Source organism: Serinus canaria, chromosome 4A (assembly GCF_022539315.1).
Source record: "Serinus canaria isolate serCan28SL12 chromosome 4A, serCan2020, whole genome shotgun sequence".
Classification (NCBI taxonomy): domain Eukaryota; kingdom Metazoa; phylum Chordata; class Aves; order Passeriformes; family Fringillidae; genus Serinus; species Serinus canaria.
Window position 1 is genome coordinate 1,759,178 of NC_066318.1, and position 13,497 is coordinate 1,772,674.

Genomic DNA, 13,497 nt, shown 5'->3' on the forward strand with positions numbered 1-13,497 from the left:
TGAGTATCCTTAAAATCTCCCTGGTTGTATCATGTGAACAGCATTGGCTTTAAAGCTTGTGTAAAAGAGTCACTTTTTTCATTAAAAATAATTTGGTAGTTTTCCTCTTTCACAAAGGTGAATGGAAACAACTCCTTGTCCTGCACACCTCTGCTGTGTTCAAATGTCTCTGAAGTTGGGCAAAAACACACAACTGATCTCTGCACTTCTTCCTAGACTATGCATCAGCTTTCACCTACTTCTAATACTTGGAAGAACTGTTTGAATTGCTTAATCCATGAAAGTGATACTGAATTTATATAAAATCCATTAGAAGTGTTCAGGAAGTTGGAAATCTGTAGTTTCAAGGTTTAAACTGCTGACAGTAAAAATGCAGAAGTAGTAGGCTGCCAACTTTTTCATCCCACAAGTTTGTATGCAGTATCTCATTGATTTTGGTAGAATTTCTGTGAAATTCTGTGTTTTTCCATAAGAATATTAGAAATTAAGTTTCCTAGGATGAAACTTTCAAACACTGCTTTTATCATGGTGCATATCCCTGTACTTCTGTTCATCCTCCATTCCTCTTCATTCTGTTACCTTTGAATTAAGGAAAATTGAGGGGGAAGCAAGAGAAACCACATGAACAGGTAGTGTGGATGGAAGGCTGAAATGCTGAAAGCCTGAAATGCTGCTGTTCTCAGCACTGGGATGTGATGGGATATTTGCTCCTGCTCTCCAGAAGAAGAAATTTCACAACCTGATTTCTTCTCCAGGGCTGCTGATGCAAAGTCAAATGACCAGTGAAATACAGGCAGAGTTCCTGGTGTCCCTGTGGGATCAGCAAAGTTGTGAGGAGGTGCTGCAGGATGGAATGTGCAGAAGGCACAAAAGGGGAATGAGCAAGAGAAGAAAAGCTTTTAGGATGGGTCAGAAACAAATTGATATTTTAAAATCCATATTTCAGGTGAAGTGTTGGTCTTTGTTACACAGAGTCCAGTGCAAGGTGAAGTCAGAAAATGTGAAGTTTTAAAGAATTCTGTTAGTGAAAATTGCCTGGGATAGCTGATATGATTTAATGTCTTTTGTTTCTTTAATCATCTCTTAAAGGCCCAGGCAACTGCCAGAATTCAGGCAGCAATCAGAGGATATTAAATCAATCTTCAGAGAGCTCCTGGACATGACACATTTAGTGTTTCATCACAGAGAGAGGAGTAGAAAAATTAGATGGCTGGGCTTCATATACCATTTCCAGGGAAAGAGATGAAGACATAAGTGAAAATTGTAAAAAATTGTCATTTTCAAGTGCATGACTGAATGCCAGAAATTGTATTATCTGCCTCCCTTTGATAACATTCTAGATAAAAACATGAAGGAAAAGCCATCTGCTCTGCTCCTAAATTGTTAAATTCTAACTTTGAGTGATGTGTTACCACAGCAAGTCAACAGGAGAGGTAAGATGATGCAGATTGGCTTGGATTTTGCAGGAGTTTACTGTGGTGAGATTTTTCAGGCCATAATGAAAAACTCTGCTCAGGAATTGGTCTGGTGGGAGCAGGGAGAGGAGCTGCAGGGTTGCTGTTGTGGAATCAGCACATCTGCCCTTCCCAGGAGAGCAGCCTTGAGACACAGCCTCTTCCCTGGTGCCAGAAACTGCCCTGGGCCTGCCCAGCTACTGAGGGCATTTCCACTCAGGTCTGGTGGTGCAGGTGGGGCTCTCTGGGCTGCAGATGTCCCTTGGCTCTTTGGCTGGGCAGGCAGGAGTCAGGAGTTCCATGGCAGCCCTTCCATGGCAGCCCCTGATGCTGTTCATGCTGTGCATGGCCCTGGTGCCCAGAGCTGTCCTGGGGCTGCATTTCAGCCTCAAATGACTCCTTAGGGCAATGCTGGGATAGAACTAAACCTCAGAGTTAAACATCATAACTCAAAATGAGTGTTCTGCCCACTCTGAACAGCAGGGTGAGGGATGCAGCTCTGTAGCTCACAGAAAGGAGTCCCTGTGCTGTGTCATGTTTTGGTAGGTGAGAGGAGTGAGCAGCACAGGATTATTCCAGCTCAGGGTTTGCCAGGTGGCTGCCCCATCCCTGGAAGTGCCCAGGGCCAGGCTGGACAGGGCTTGGAGCAGCCTGGCATAGGGGGAAGGTGTCCCTGCCCAGGGCAGGGGTGGAAGAAAATGGGCTGTACGGTCGATGGTGATGCTGCTGATGTTATTGTTACTTTTAATTTTTTCATCAGCTGAAATTTCTGTTTCTCTTCAAGGGTAATTTTCTGTTTGTTTCATTTATATCACCAGTTATTGTTTACTATCCCCACACAGTTCAAATTAGAAGGTTGTGGTTGTGAAACAGGGACAGCTAAAGACAACTCTTCCCTAACTGCAGCCAAAGGAAGTGGGAGAGAAGTATGGAAGGTTTTGTATTTTGGCTGGGTGTGTTCTCTGCTTTCAGTTCAGACATCTGAACCTCCAGGGCTGTTTAATACTTTACTCCTGACTGCAAGGAGCTGTAGCCACATGTCTGTATTAGTATTTTCTAGTAAAGGTGCTATGCAATGGCTTAAAAAAGCAAACTCAGATGTAGATGATGCCATGCTTGTGAGTCTTGGGTAACCACGTGCCTGACTTGGGCTCTTGAAGATTTCAGACCCAAGAGACAAATCTGTTACACTGAAAAGTTAACATAAAACATGGGAAAAGTTTTATTGTGAGACATGGTTTTATTAATTTATAGTGAAATACTTTGAAATGCCTCTCAAATGTATCCTTAAGAGTCACTTAAGTTTATTTCACAATGCAATAATACAGTCACATAAAAGTAAGAATGTATATTGTAATTTTTATATAAGTTAAATATTTGTGAAAAAACCTATGTCTTAAAGAATGGGGTCACATGGTATTTTATAATACAGGAACAGCTTTAATTTAATGCATGGGGGTTTTATTCATGGTTGATTGTATTCAATATAGAGAGATTTGGAGCTTGTTGATATTAATTTTTTATTTACATAAAACTGATTGTGATACTTTATTTTGTCATATCGCTGTGAGGCACCTGGAAATAAAGGGTGATAAGATACTTTTTAAAAAGTAAGTTTAATTTTTGTCTGTTGTTTTCATCTGTAGGAAAATTGTCAATTCCTTCCCTATCAAGTACTTTTTAAGAGTTCATTTCTAATGACTAAGTCACACTTGGTTTATTAGTGTTGGGGAAAAACTTCATCCCTGAAGTACTGAAACACTCCTGGAACAAATCCCTGAAGCAACAGCAGAGATCAATGCTCAGCGGGCTAAATTTTGAGAAGTGCTTGCATTTTCTTCTCTTGGTATTTTTTGTAAAGAATGATGGAGTTCAGGACTTGGAAAAACTAAAGTTTTGATCCATGCTGGAGGAGTGACACTGTTCAAGAAGGAAGCAGGTGGTAAATGTGTTTGTCTCAGTGTGACTGTGCCAGTCTTCCAGATAAAGTAATTTGCCAAGCAAGGATCATAAATTATGGAATCTATGGTGTAAACTAAGAAAGGAGGAGAATTGTGTGAATGAGTAATGGGGCTGTGTTAATGGCTCATTGTCCCTGGGATTCTTGAACAGCTTGGGAGATACTGGAAAGGAATTGGAATGCAGCAGTGTTGTTATCTTGTAGTGAAAGTTTGGAGTATTTTAGTGAAAAGCTGAAAACATTTTAAATCAAAAGTGGGGTCCCACAAAGCCAATACTTATTAAAAAGGCCAATCAGTAGGCACTGGATTGATTGTGTGTGGTTTTTATTTTAAAGTGCAGGATTCTCAGAAGCCAAGCTCAGCCATGTCCTGTTGTGAAGCTGCAGCCAAGAAAGGCTGTGATTGAAGCCATTCTAGAAGTCACTGTGTGTTCCTGCCCCTGATGTGCTTTTGTTGTGGACCTGAGCCAGAGAACAAACCCAGTGAAACCCTGGGTTCACTGTGGGCAAACACCCTTGTTCAAGGTGCAGTTACTCCTTTGTCCTTTTGTTTACAGACACAGGAGATGGATTTTGCTGCAACAGCTGAAAGAAATTCCACTGCTGTGACCAGGGAATAGGTGTAAACTGGGTGTAAAAATAGGTTTCAAGCCTTGGTAACCTTTTCTGACCTCTATTTGTTGCAGTCCTGACACCAGTGTTTGGGGAATCCATAGCTTGTGCTCAGTTGTGTCACTCTCAGGACCCCTGCGACGCTGCAGGAGGAGAGACTGGTCTCCATAGCCATCCTGAAACAGATCTGAATTAAGATTAAAGATCATGAGCAGTTCCATCTTTCACCATTAATTTTGGTCAGTCACTTTGGTTTACTTATATGCCTCTCTTTGAAGAAATTAAATTAGCCTGGATGTCCTTAATAGAATGAATAAGTTGGCACTTGATTGTGCTGAGTTCCAGAAACTCAGACAATAAGGGGAGGAAATGGGTGTGCTGTGCAGGACAGAGCTCTCAGCTGTTCAGGTCTGCTGGCTCTGGGTTTATTTGCTGTTACCCAAGTGGGCACTGAACACAGAAACTGACTCTCAGCCTCTGCAGCCCTTCCTCAGGCCAGGTCCAAACCCGCTGCATCCAATAAATGCCATCCAATGATGTAGCAAAGTCAAGAGTTTGGGGTTTTTAACCTGCCTCATTAAATCATCTCACCCAAGGAAAAACTGCCCATTGCATCGAATCTGAGAGCTCAGGTAAAGGTGTTTGTTCATCAGCCAATGTGAGGCTCCCACTGAGCAGCTGGAGCTGGAGCCGGAGCCAGAGGGGAATTCCCTGTCAGCAGGAGAATGGAGCATCTGCAGGAACTGCTTCTTCACACTTCTGCCTTACATCTGAAGAAGGATCATGCAATTTCTTTCACTGAGGTAAATATTAATGTCTTTATTGTGGTCTGTTTTAAAGCAATCTTCTGGCAGGACTCTTCTGGCAGAATCTCTTACCTACTGCTGTAATATTAACTGCTGTTGGGCTTTAGCCAAAGCAGTATTCTTGCAAGAATTTGCTAGGCATTGATTTTTAGAGATCATTATTTATCCTTAGAAAAGCAAAGGTTAAAGTTTACCTTTTGCTGTTAATGTTACTGTGCCTGGCATGTTTCAATAAGCAGCCAGCTCCTGTCAAATTAGGAAATCCACGTTGGGATTTTATCAGTTATGGATTAGTTTTGAAAGCCCTGTGCTAAGAACAATGCTTGTGCAAACTTCAGCTTCAGAACAGTCAAACTCCACAAATTTGGGTGTAACCTGGGTAGTGTTTGGGGTGACCACAGACTCAGGATCTTGTGCAGTGAATGCTGAGAATTTTAAGGACTCTTTAGATAATAAAGAAGAAAGATGACAGGGGGTGTGCTAAGGTGTGAGTTTCTGTCATCACTCATCCTTGCCACATGGGTATTTTCGAATCTTTTTCTCAGAAAAATGAATTGACAAAACGTAGTGGTAGATGCATCCAATTACAGAATTCCCTCCTTCCCATCACATCCATCCTCGATGGCTTCAGGACTGTACCTTTGTCTTTTAAAACAGTGTCTGTTCCAGGAAATAGTCTGCAAATGCAGTCCAAGTTTGTTATCTGTAAAAGGTGAGGAGAAGAGAGAGGCTCCTGACAGATACCTTAGTGTGTTGAAATTTATGGCATTAAATGAATACCTCACATCTGATTACAAAAATTCAGAAACAGCAAGATTAATGAGATATTTTTATGGAAGTACTTTGTTTGATAAAGGAAAATATGCTGGGTATGTTATCAGGAAGTTGTATCAGTTTTAAGTTAATTAGTAATTCTTTATAGAGAAGGATGCTGTAAAACAAGCTCAAAATCCACAATCCACAACAGCAGCAAGGGAAGTTCATTCTGCTGCTGGCAAAGTGGAAGAAAAGGCCCAGGATGTCCTTTCTGAAAGTCCTGCTGTGTGTCCTGCTCCTGGCCAGCCCCTTGCTGGGTGCAACTTCACAACGTAAGAGCTGCTGGAATTCTGCTTTGTGGCTTCTCAGAGCAGGGATGTGGCCATGTCCACTCCAGGGCAGTGCTGCTGGGGGGGGGGACTGCTGCTTGGGGATTCTCCTTAGGCTTCAGGCTGGTTTTATTTCAAATAACAGCAAAAGAATGCAAATGTGAAAACCTTGGTGAGACAGCTGCTGTCCTGTGTTTGGTGTCACAGGGAAGAGGTTACAACCATATGAATTAATGACATCTGAAACTCGGTGGCTTGGGATCATTTTGAGTCAGTCTCTGAACTTCAGAAGGGTATTTTTAAATGAGATAAATTGTTTGGTTCTTTTTCAGTAGGGGAAAAACATTTGGTATATGGGTTAAAAACATCATACACTTTCTTATAGCAAGTGTTCTTAGACTTTTTTGATACTAACAGGGAGAAAATCATCAATAATTAAGAGCATGGCAACCAGAATGCACAGGTTAAAAAGTTATTTTAAGTGAGTAGTGAAGTAATGGGATTTTTTTGGGTTCTGTCAGACCCTTATTGGCCTGAAATTATTTTATGAGAAGATTTCCCACATATTTTACTGATATATTTATTTATTTTATCATCCCTGTTCTGTACCTAGTAGCTACTAGTTACTTGTGATTGGGTATCCCTAAGCCAGGAGTGATGTAAACAAGCTGCAATTATATTTTTCTAATAAGAGTTTTGGTTTGTAACTTGAGGAATTTTTTAGTGCTACTCTAAACTTTCATTTGCAAAAGAAAGTTACCACTTGAAGGCTAACTTGGCATTTATAGACATAACATCATTTGTAGACCACAGTATTTTGAAGGGCTCAGCAGTGAGTTCCTTTATCCCATGGAATATTAGAGCAGTAATAGCAAAGGCACACACTCCCTCTCTCCCAGCAGAGTCACAACTGGTGATTTGCTGCTGCCTTTGTGTTTTCTGAATCATTGCTAAAAGAACTGTAATGGTGTTACTGATCAGAGGGGTAGCTGCAAACATTGCTTATCTCCCAGATGAACCATGCCAAATGCTGCTTGGGATTTTTCATTGTTCTGTACTTTACAGCCAAAACACACAACCTGTAGTTAGGTTTTCTTGGAGAATGTTCCAGTGCTGATGACTCTTGAGAGGAGAGCATGCAGCGTGTGTAAATGGACTGGTACAAGCCTTGGTCACTGCAATCAGATTTGTCTCTGAGAAGCAGCAAGTGTTGGATTAGAGGGACTTGGACAGTGGAAAGGAAGGAGGCTTCCATCTCTTTCTGGGGCAGGCTGCTCCCAGCACAGTTCCTCTGGCTAATAATGCATCAGTCAGGAGTTGGTTCTGGTGGGGTCTGACAGTGACAGTGACATTCAAGCTGCTCCAGCAGTTGCCTGCTGGGCTCAGAAGGGTCTGCTCAGAGCTCTCAGCCACTTCTGACTCTGGCTTCATTCCAAACGTGGCTCCTCTCCCTGGGAACTGTTGGGCACAATTAGATTTGGCTCTGGTGGCAGTTTGGGGGCTTTTCTGAGTGTTCAGGGTGGTGCCTGGCATTGAGTCTGAGTAGTAAAGGATGTGGGGTGGGAGTGCCAAACGTGCTGGTGTTTGGTGACGATTCAGGCTGCTCAGGCAGTTATTTTTAGCCAGCCAAATACCTGTGAAATACTGTAAACACTCAGATTCTGGAACATAATTTATAGCCCAATGTTTACACAGCAAAAGAGATAGAGGAGAACCAAGATTAATGCAAACCAGATCCATTTGTAGGCTCAGCCAAGGAATAATCCCATTGCAGAACACACAAAAAGGTTCTAATTTGGATTATAACTGGGAGGTTGGAATCTCTAATGAGTCTCATGACTTTTAGTCCTTGTCAGCAAGCCAGAAATGATATATAGTGGAATTCAGACAGAACCACACTTAAAGCTATGAGATAAAAAGCATAACAACACAAGCCATACAATTTCCTGGCCGACAGGAAGATGGGTACACATTCAGGGTAAAGTAATTTAAGCTGGTAAATTTTCATTTCTCAAATAGCTTCAAAATTTCAAGGGACAAATCACCAGAAAGTAATATTTAGTATCATCTACAGAGTACATCTGAAGCATAAATTTCTGGTGTAATTAGCAACACAGCCCACTGACAGTATGTTACTGTATAATTGCATTAAATACTTGTTTTGTTTTAATTCACAGCCAACTGCAATGGAGTTGTGGACTTTGAGGCCTGTCTGGGTAATACAGATCAATTCTGTCCTGAAAATATTCCTTGTCTGTGTAAAGATGAAGAACCTTTTTGCAGGTAGTGTTTGGGCTTGGTTGTTTGTTTAAATATACACCATGTAAATGTCAAATATATTTTAAATTATGAACTAAGTTTAGATCTTCCAAAGTGATCCATGAAAATAAACATTGGTCTTCATTCACAATCTGCATAAGTTTATAGTTCTGGTACAAAGCATCAAATATGAGATTTGGGCATAGTATTTTCGTTTTAAAAATATGTATGAGCCATGCCATTCCTAATGTAGGTAATCACTGTAGCCCTTTAATTTTTACAGGCTTGTTCTCTCAGCTATCTTACTTTAGAACTGAATTAGCTGTGTAATTGCAAGTTCATTTTTTTCTCAGGTTGATCAAATTTTCTTTTGACTTAAAAAAAAAAATAGATATCTTAATATTCTTTTCTCCATTACATAGTTGGGTTTTTCCCTTTTAAAAAATCTATATCATAATGACAGCCAGAAATGTGAGGTTTCACTTCCACTCAGCAGCTTTGCCATGCGGAGAGCAGACAAAGAGATCTTTGACCTGAGCCAGGCCATGATTTGTGTACTGCACCCTGTTCCCATCAAAGCTCCTTATCTTGGACTCCTGAAATGCCAACTTGGACTTGGTTACTCAGAGCCTGGCAAAGTACTTTTGCATCAAATCTGGAAACAGATGGGTGTAACTAAGATAAAAAAACACCTTTAAACAAACAGGAAAAATAGTGAAACTCTTGGCCCCTGCAGTGTTGACTAACAAATAATTGTTAAGCAGAACATTGTACTTTTTTGGTATTGCTTACTTTTGAATTAAAATGTTATAGCTAAAAGTGAATATTTTTATTTGCAGATGTGATTACTACAGAATGGGCTGGAAGGAGTACTGGTACATGGGGCCCAAATGTAACCACCTTTGGAACACTCTGGATTTCATTTTAGTGGCTACTCTTCCTGGAGTGGCACTGGTTATCATAGTGGTTGTAATATTTTCTGCTGTCTACTGCTTGAAAATGAAAAAAGCTGGGTAAGTGACTGGGTGCACTTAAAAGGAGTTTTGTACTCAAAATGGAAGTACAGCAAAAGGACTCTGGTATTCTGGTTAATTTTTAACCTCTGGATGTTTAAAAGCACGAGGTTGCCATACTGCCAAAATACTATTTATACAATTTCAAACTAACTCAAAGCATCTTACCTGAGCACTCAGCACTTACTCAGCATTTTACCACCTCACTCTCAGTCACTGCTTTTCTTTAGGGCTCACCAGGCAAGCTTTAAAGATTGATAAGTACATTTACTACTTAAATACAACACCACCAAATGTGTGTTTCTGATTTATTTGCTCTTAGGGATTTTTTTCCACTGGTTAAAAAAAAAAAGGAGTAAGACTGATAACAATTGACAAGAGGCTTGGTGTTGAAATACAATTCCTCCCACTCTTGGGTCTCAGATATTGGCAATTTGAGCTGCTTTTTGCTTTCATCACTTTTTCCCAGTGACACCTCTCAATGTACACAGACAATGTGGGTTTTTTCTTCTGTCTCTGAGCCCCAGAAGTGTGTCACTGGCCCTTGCTCTGACATAGAAAAGCTGTAATAATACCCAGCTCTTGTACAGCCATTGCCACAGGACATCTAAAGCTCTGACAAGGCTGTTGAACCAATCTGCAGCACAAAAAACATCTGTCAAGACCCTCACCATTGCTAATGCTCTGAATTCCCATTGTTCTCCCCCAGGAAGCAGCCAAAGCCTCCAGGAATTCCCATTGTTCCCCCCAGGCAGGAGCCAAGGCCTCCATACAGTGGAGCACAGCAGAACCCTGCATTCAGCACTGAATTCAGCCCAGGGCACGGGCACCATCAGCCAGCTGAGGTAAGAGCTGGCACAGGGGGCACAGCACAGCCCCCAGGCCTTGGGCATTCAGCACAATGCAATGAGAATAGCAAAAAAAAAAAAAACAAAGGAATTTGAGTTTAAAGTCTCCTAGCATTTGATTTCCAAGATCAGCAGAATGCATGTGAGAAGGTGAAACTTGTCATCAAGGATTAAGTGAAATTTATTTGCCTAGGAGAAAACAAAGAACTAGGGAATATTTTTACAGGATGTTCAAACAACTGTTTCCATTTTTGGCCAGTTAGAAGATCAGCTTTAAAAAGGGATTGTGCTCTGCTGTGCCAGTTTTCTCCATTAGGCAAGATGTAGTAGAGATCATGGCTTGAACTAGTGGGTGTCAAGAGAAAAGATGGAATAATACCATTAAAAAAATCAATATAAAATACAAAGAATCACTGGAAGGGAATATTCGTATGTGAGTGTTCATTTCCTCATTTGGTACTTCAAGGGATTATTTTACATATTAAGGAACACACAGTGTGTGAAGGAGACATTGAAGGCTGTCTGAGAAAAGGGAGAAAATAATCCAGTGTGCTACATGATTTTCTGCTAAATCCATCTGTAGAGTATCAATAGCTTGGCAATGCAGCAGGTCTGAGCCTGCCTTTACCAGGAGATGGTGCTGTTCAATTTTTAACTAATTCAGAATTTAGTCCTGCTGATGCTGTTGTTCCCAAGGTGTGAATCAGACCCAATCCTGCAGTTTGGTAGGGAAGAAAACCCTTTGTAAAAGGAATCCTCGGAGCTGCAGGACTTAGGGCTTTCTGACACCCCAGACTGTGAGTTGTAGCTTAGACATTGTATTTTTAAAGTGAAAAACTGGTTTATACCTTCTAACATTCTGTACCTGGAGAGCTGGTTATTCTAATTTGTTGTCACTTTGCTCTGTGTAACCACCTGGGCTGGACAAATTCCAAAGGATGCCTGGGCTGGACAAATTCCAAAGGCTGTACTGAAAAGAGAAGATTTTAATGATGCCTCAACCCCAAATGAAAGGCAGAATTACAGGTATGCTGCTACTTTTTGTCTTTCGTGCTCATTCTCACTTTATACCCTGGTTTGGAGACTTGGAATGACTTTGCAGCTTTGCCAGTGGCACAGCAAGCAACAAAGGTCCAGTAAATGGCAAAGCTTTTGACTGGATTATTCACATATAAATCCTAAAATACTGCTTTATCCAGAGGCTTCTCTGGTTTTCCTCTAATCCCAGAGGCATTGATTTCATTGCTGTTTAGAATCACAGTTCCCTGCTTGTGCTTCCTCACTTGAATCCCCCTCAGCACCAACTGCTGCAGCTCTTACTGCAACTTCTGCAGAGAACTTGTTTGCCAGGGTGCAGCTCAGTGAGAGGGCTCTGCTGCAGAGACAGGCTGGAGCTTGCTGATGCTTCAGTCCCTCAAGAAGGGCTGGTTTTTTTCAATATAAATGTTGAAAGTGTTGAAGGTATAGCTATGGTGAATTTAAAACGTTTTGAAAATAATTGTAGCATTATAGAAAATTAGGTACTGTGGCACTGTTTGTTGTGAAAAGAAAATAAAAGTTTAAAGAAAAAGCTGCTTCTATAAATTCACTCTTCTCTGTTTGCAGGATGAGGGCTTGACAGTAAAATGAACTTAAAAGACCTTTTAGATGTTATTGCCTCTGTGCTGTGCATGCAGTAGTGAGCTTTAATATTTCTAATTTTCAGTTTATACTATCCCTTTGTGCAATTTGCAGTATGTTATAAGGTTTAATAACCTTTTTCTCTTTTGCACAGTCCCATGTATGCTCAGCCTCTAAGGACAGCAGATCCAGCATCAGATTATTTCCCTCAGTCCCGAGCCCAGCTGAATGAGTTTGACTGTCCCAGGAAGAATTTGCCTTATCCAGTTTATCCAGAGGCAAGACAGTACCGGGTACGTATCAGTTACATCCCTCTGCATATTAATTACATATTCTGCATATTAATTACATACTCTGCATATTAATTATATCATCCATCCTGGTACTGAATACAAATCATCACTAAATTGCTAGTGTTTGTCACTAAGTAAAGATGTGAGCTAACAGAAAGCCTACAGCCACCTTTCACTGTGCAGGTGTTTTCTTCAGGAATGTTACAGACCCTGCTGAAATGTTTTCAAATATTTCCAAAGCTTTTTCAGTTTGTGTGCACACAGTGGTAATGCTTTCAGTTATTTGCATGAAAATAATCTTCCAAAGCTCTTGGTGAGTGAACACTCAGAAGTAGCACATACTAAGAAAAGAAATATATAAAAATGTAGTTTTATTAGATACAGATTATTTTAATAGCAAGTATACTGGGGAGTGTGTGTCATGCTACTGATTTAATTCTAATCTCTTTACAGAGATACTAAGAACAAGTGCATGCTGTATCAGAAATGTCTTGGAATGCTGTGTGATCACTGGACAATGCAGGTGCTGAGAGAGCAGTGAGACCCTGGTGGGACACAGAGGAACCTGCCATCCTTATTAGAGAGCACCAAGCTATTGCAAAGAGAAGGCATCGAGGATAACTGTGAAAGAAAACCTGGTGAATCCCTGATACTGCAGCACACAAGGCTCTGGCCCTGGCAGTGTGGTACAAACACAGCCAAGGACTTGGCCTCTCTCTGTCCCAAGATTTAGCAAATACCTACAGACCCAGTCCCTTGTCTCTTGTGTTTTCCTTTGTCCTCCTTCCGTGTTGATCCCAACTCCCCTGGCTTGCTTTGTAACTTTTTTGTAAATGAGGAAAATGAAGCTATGGAAGATTGACTACCTTGCCACTAAGCAACAAATAAAAGAGACTGAAGACTGGGATTTATTTCCCATTTTCCAAAAAGTCTGAAGCACTTTGCATTGAGATTTCTGTTAAATCATTTTCCTTAGTATTAGGTAATATGTGAAACTATATGACAAAACCAGAATCTTAAGGATTTTAGAAAAGGTTTCTTGCTTTTCCCTCAATGTAACAAAAATGCAAAGTGGGCGAATTTCACTGGATTTACTTCTACTGCTGCAAATTCTGTCAGAAATAAAAGAAGTGACTCTTGTTCCCTCTCTTATCTTCAGAAACACACAGAAATGGTGATAGCACATCTGTTTAGAGCCCAGACTATCAGTTTAAGCAATTTGACCTCCGAAATTCAGATCCCAAGGTGTCAGAGAATTGTGTCAGTGAATTGCTTTTTTCTGTCATTTCTCAGCCTCGGTGGTGCCACAACCTGACAAACTGTGCTGGTTGTTGACCTCAATCCAGCTCTGTTGTACCGACCTCAGAGTGACCACAGAATGTGAATGTTCAATTTTATACTCCAGCAGTGCTCCAGAAAGGAGTAGGAGGAACAGGTAAGGCAGTGCTGTCAATACCCGTGCTGCTGGCAAGGGCAGAGCTGCTAAACTGAGTCTCTCTCACCATTTCCCCCAGTGCTCAGTTTTGTCATTACCTTTTCCAGGTATT

At 40.9% G+C, this 13,497-nt stretch overlaps 1 protein-coding gene across 1 annotated transcript; it reads left to right on the forward strand.

The window, feature by feature from the left end:
* The first annotated feature begins 12 nt into the window (after positions 1–12).
* LOC108962060 (uncharacterized) lies at positions 13–13,089 on the forward strand. Its single transcript, XM_018914433.3, has 8 exons — positions 13–4,829; positions 5,755–5,920; positions 8,095–8,200; positions 9,016–9,189; positions 9,899–10,034; positions 10,975–11,063; positions 11,812–11,950; positions 12,404–13,089. The coding sequence occupies exons 2-8, from the start codon at positions 5,851–5,853 to the stop codon at positions 12,410–12,412; spliced, it is 723 nt and encodes a 240-aa protein (XP_018769978.2). The 5' UTR covers positions 13–4,829; positions 5,755–5,850; the 3' UTR covers positions 12,413–13,089.
* The last annotated feature ends 408 nt before the right edge of the window (positions 13,090–13,497 follow it).

Excerpts from the sequence above, each read along its gene's own strand:
- LOC108962060 (XM_018914433.3), top strand. The coding sequence starts at position 5,851 with ATGTCCTTTCTGAAAGTCCTGCTGTGTGTCCTGCTCCTGGCCAGCCCC. Across the intron at positions 9,190-9,898 it reads TTGAAAATGAAAAAAGCTGG|GAAGCAGCCAAAGCCTCCAG; the intron begins GTAAGTGACTGG and ends GTTCTCCCCCAG. Across the intron at positions 10,035-10,974 it reads GGCACCATCAGCCAGCTGAG|GATGCCTGGGCTGGACAAAT; the intron begins GTAAGAGCTGGC and ends CAAATTCCAAAG.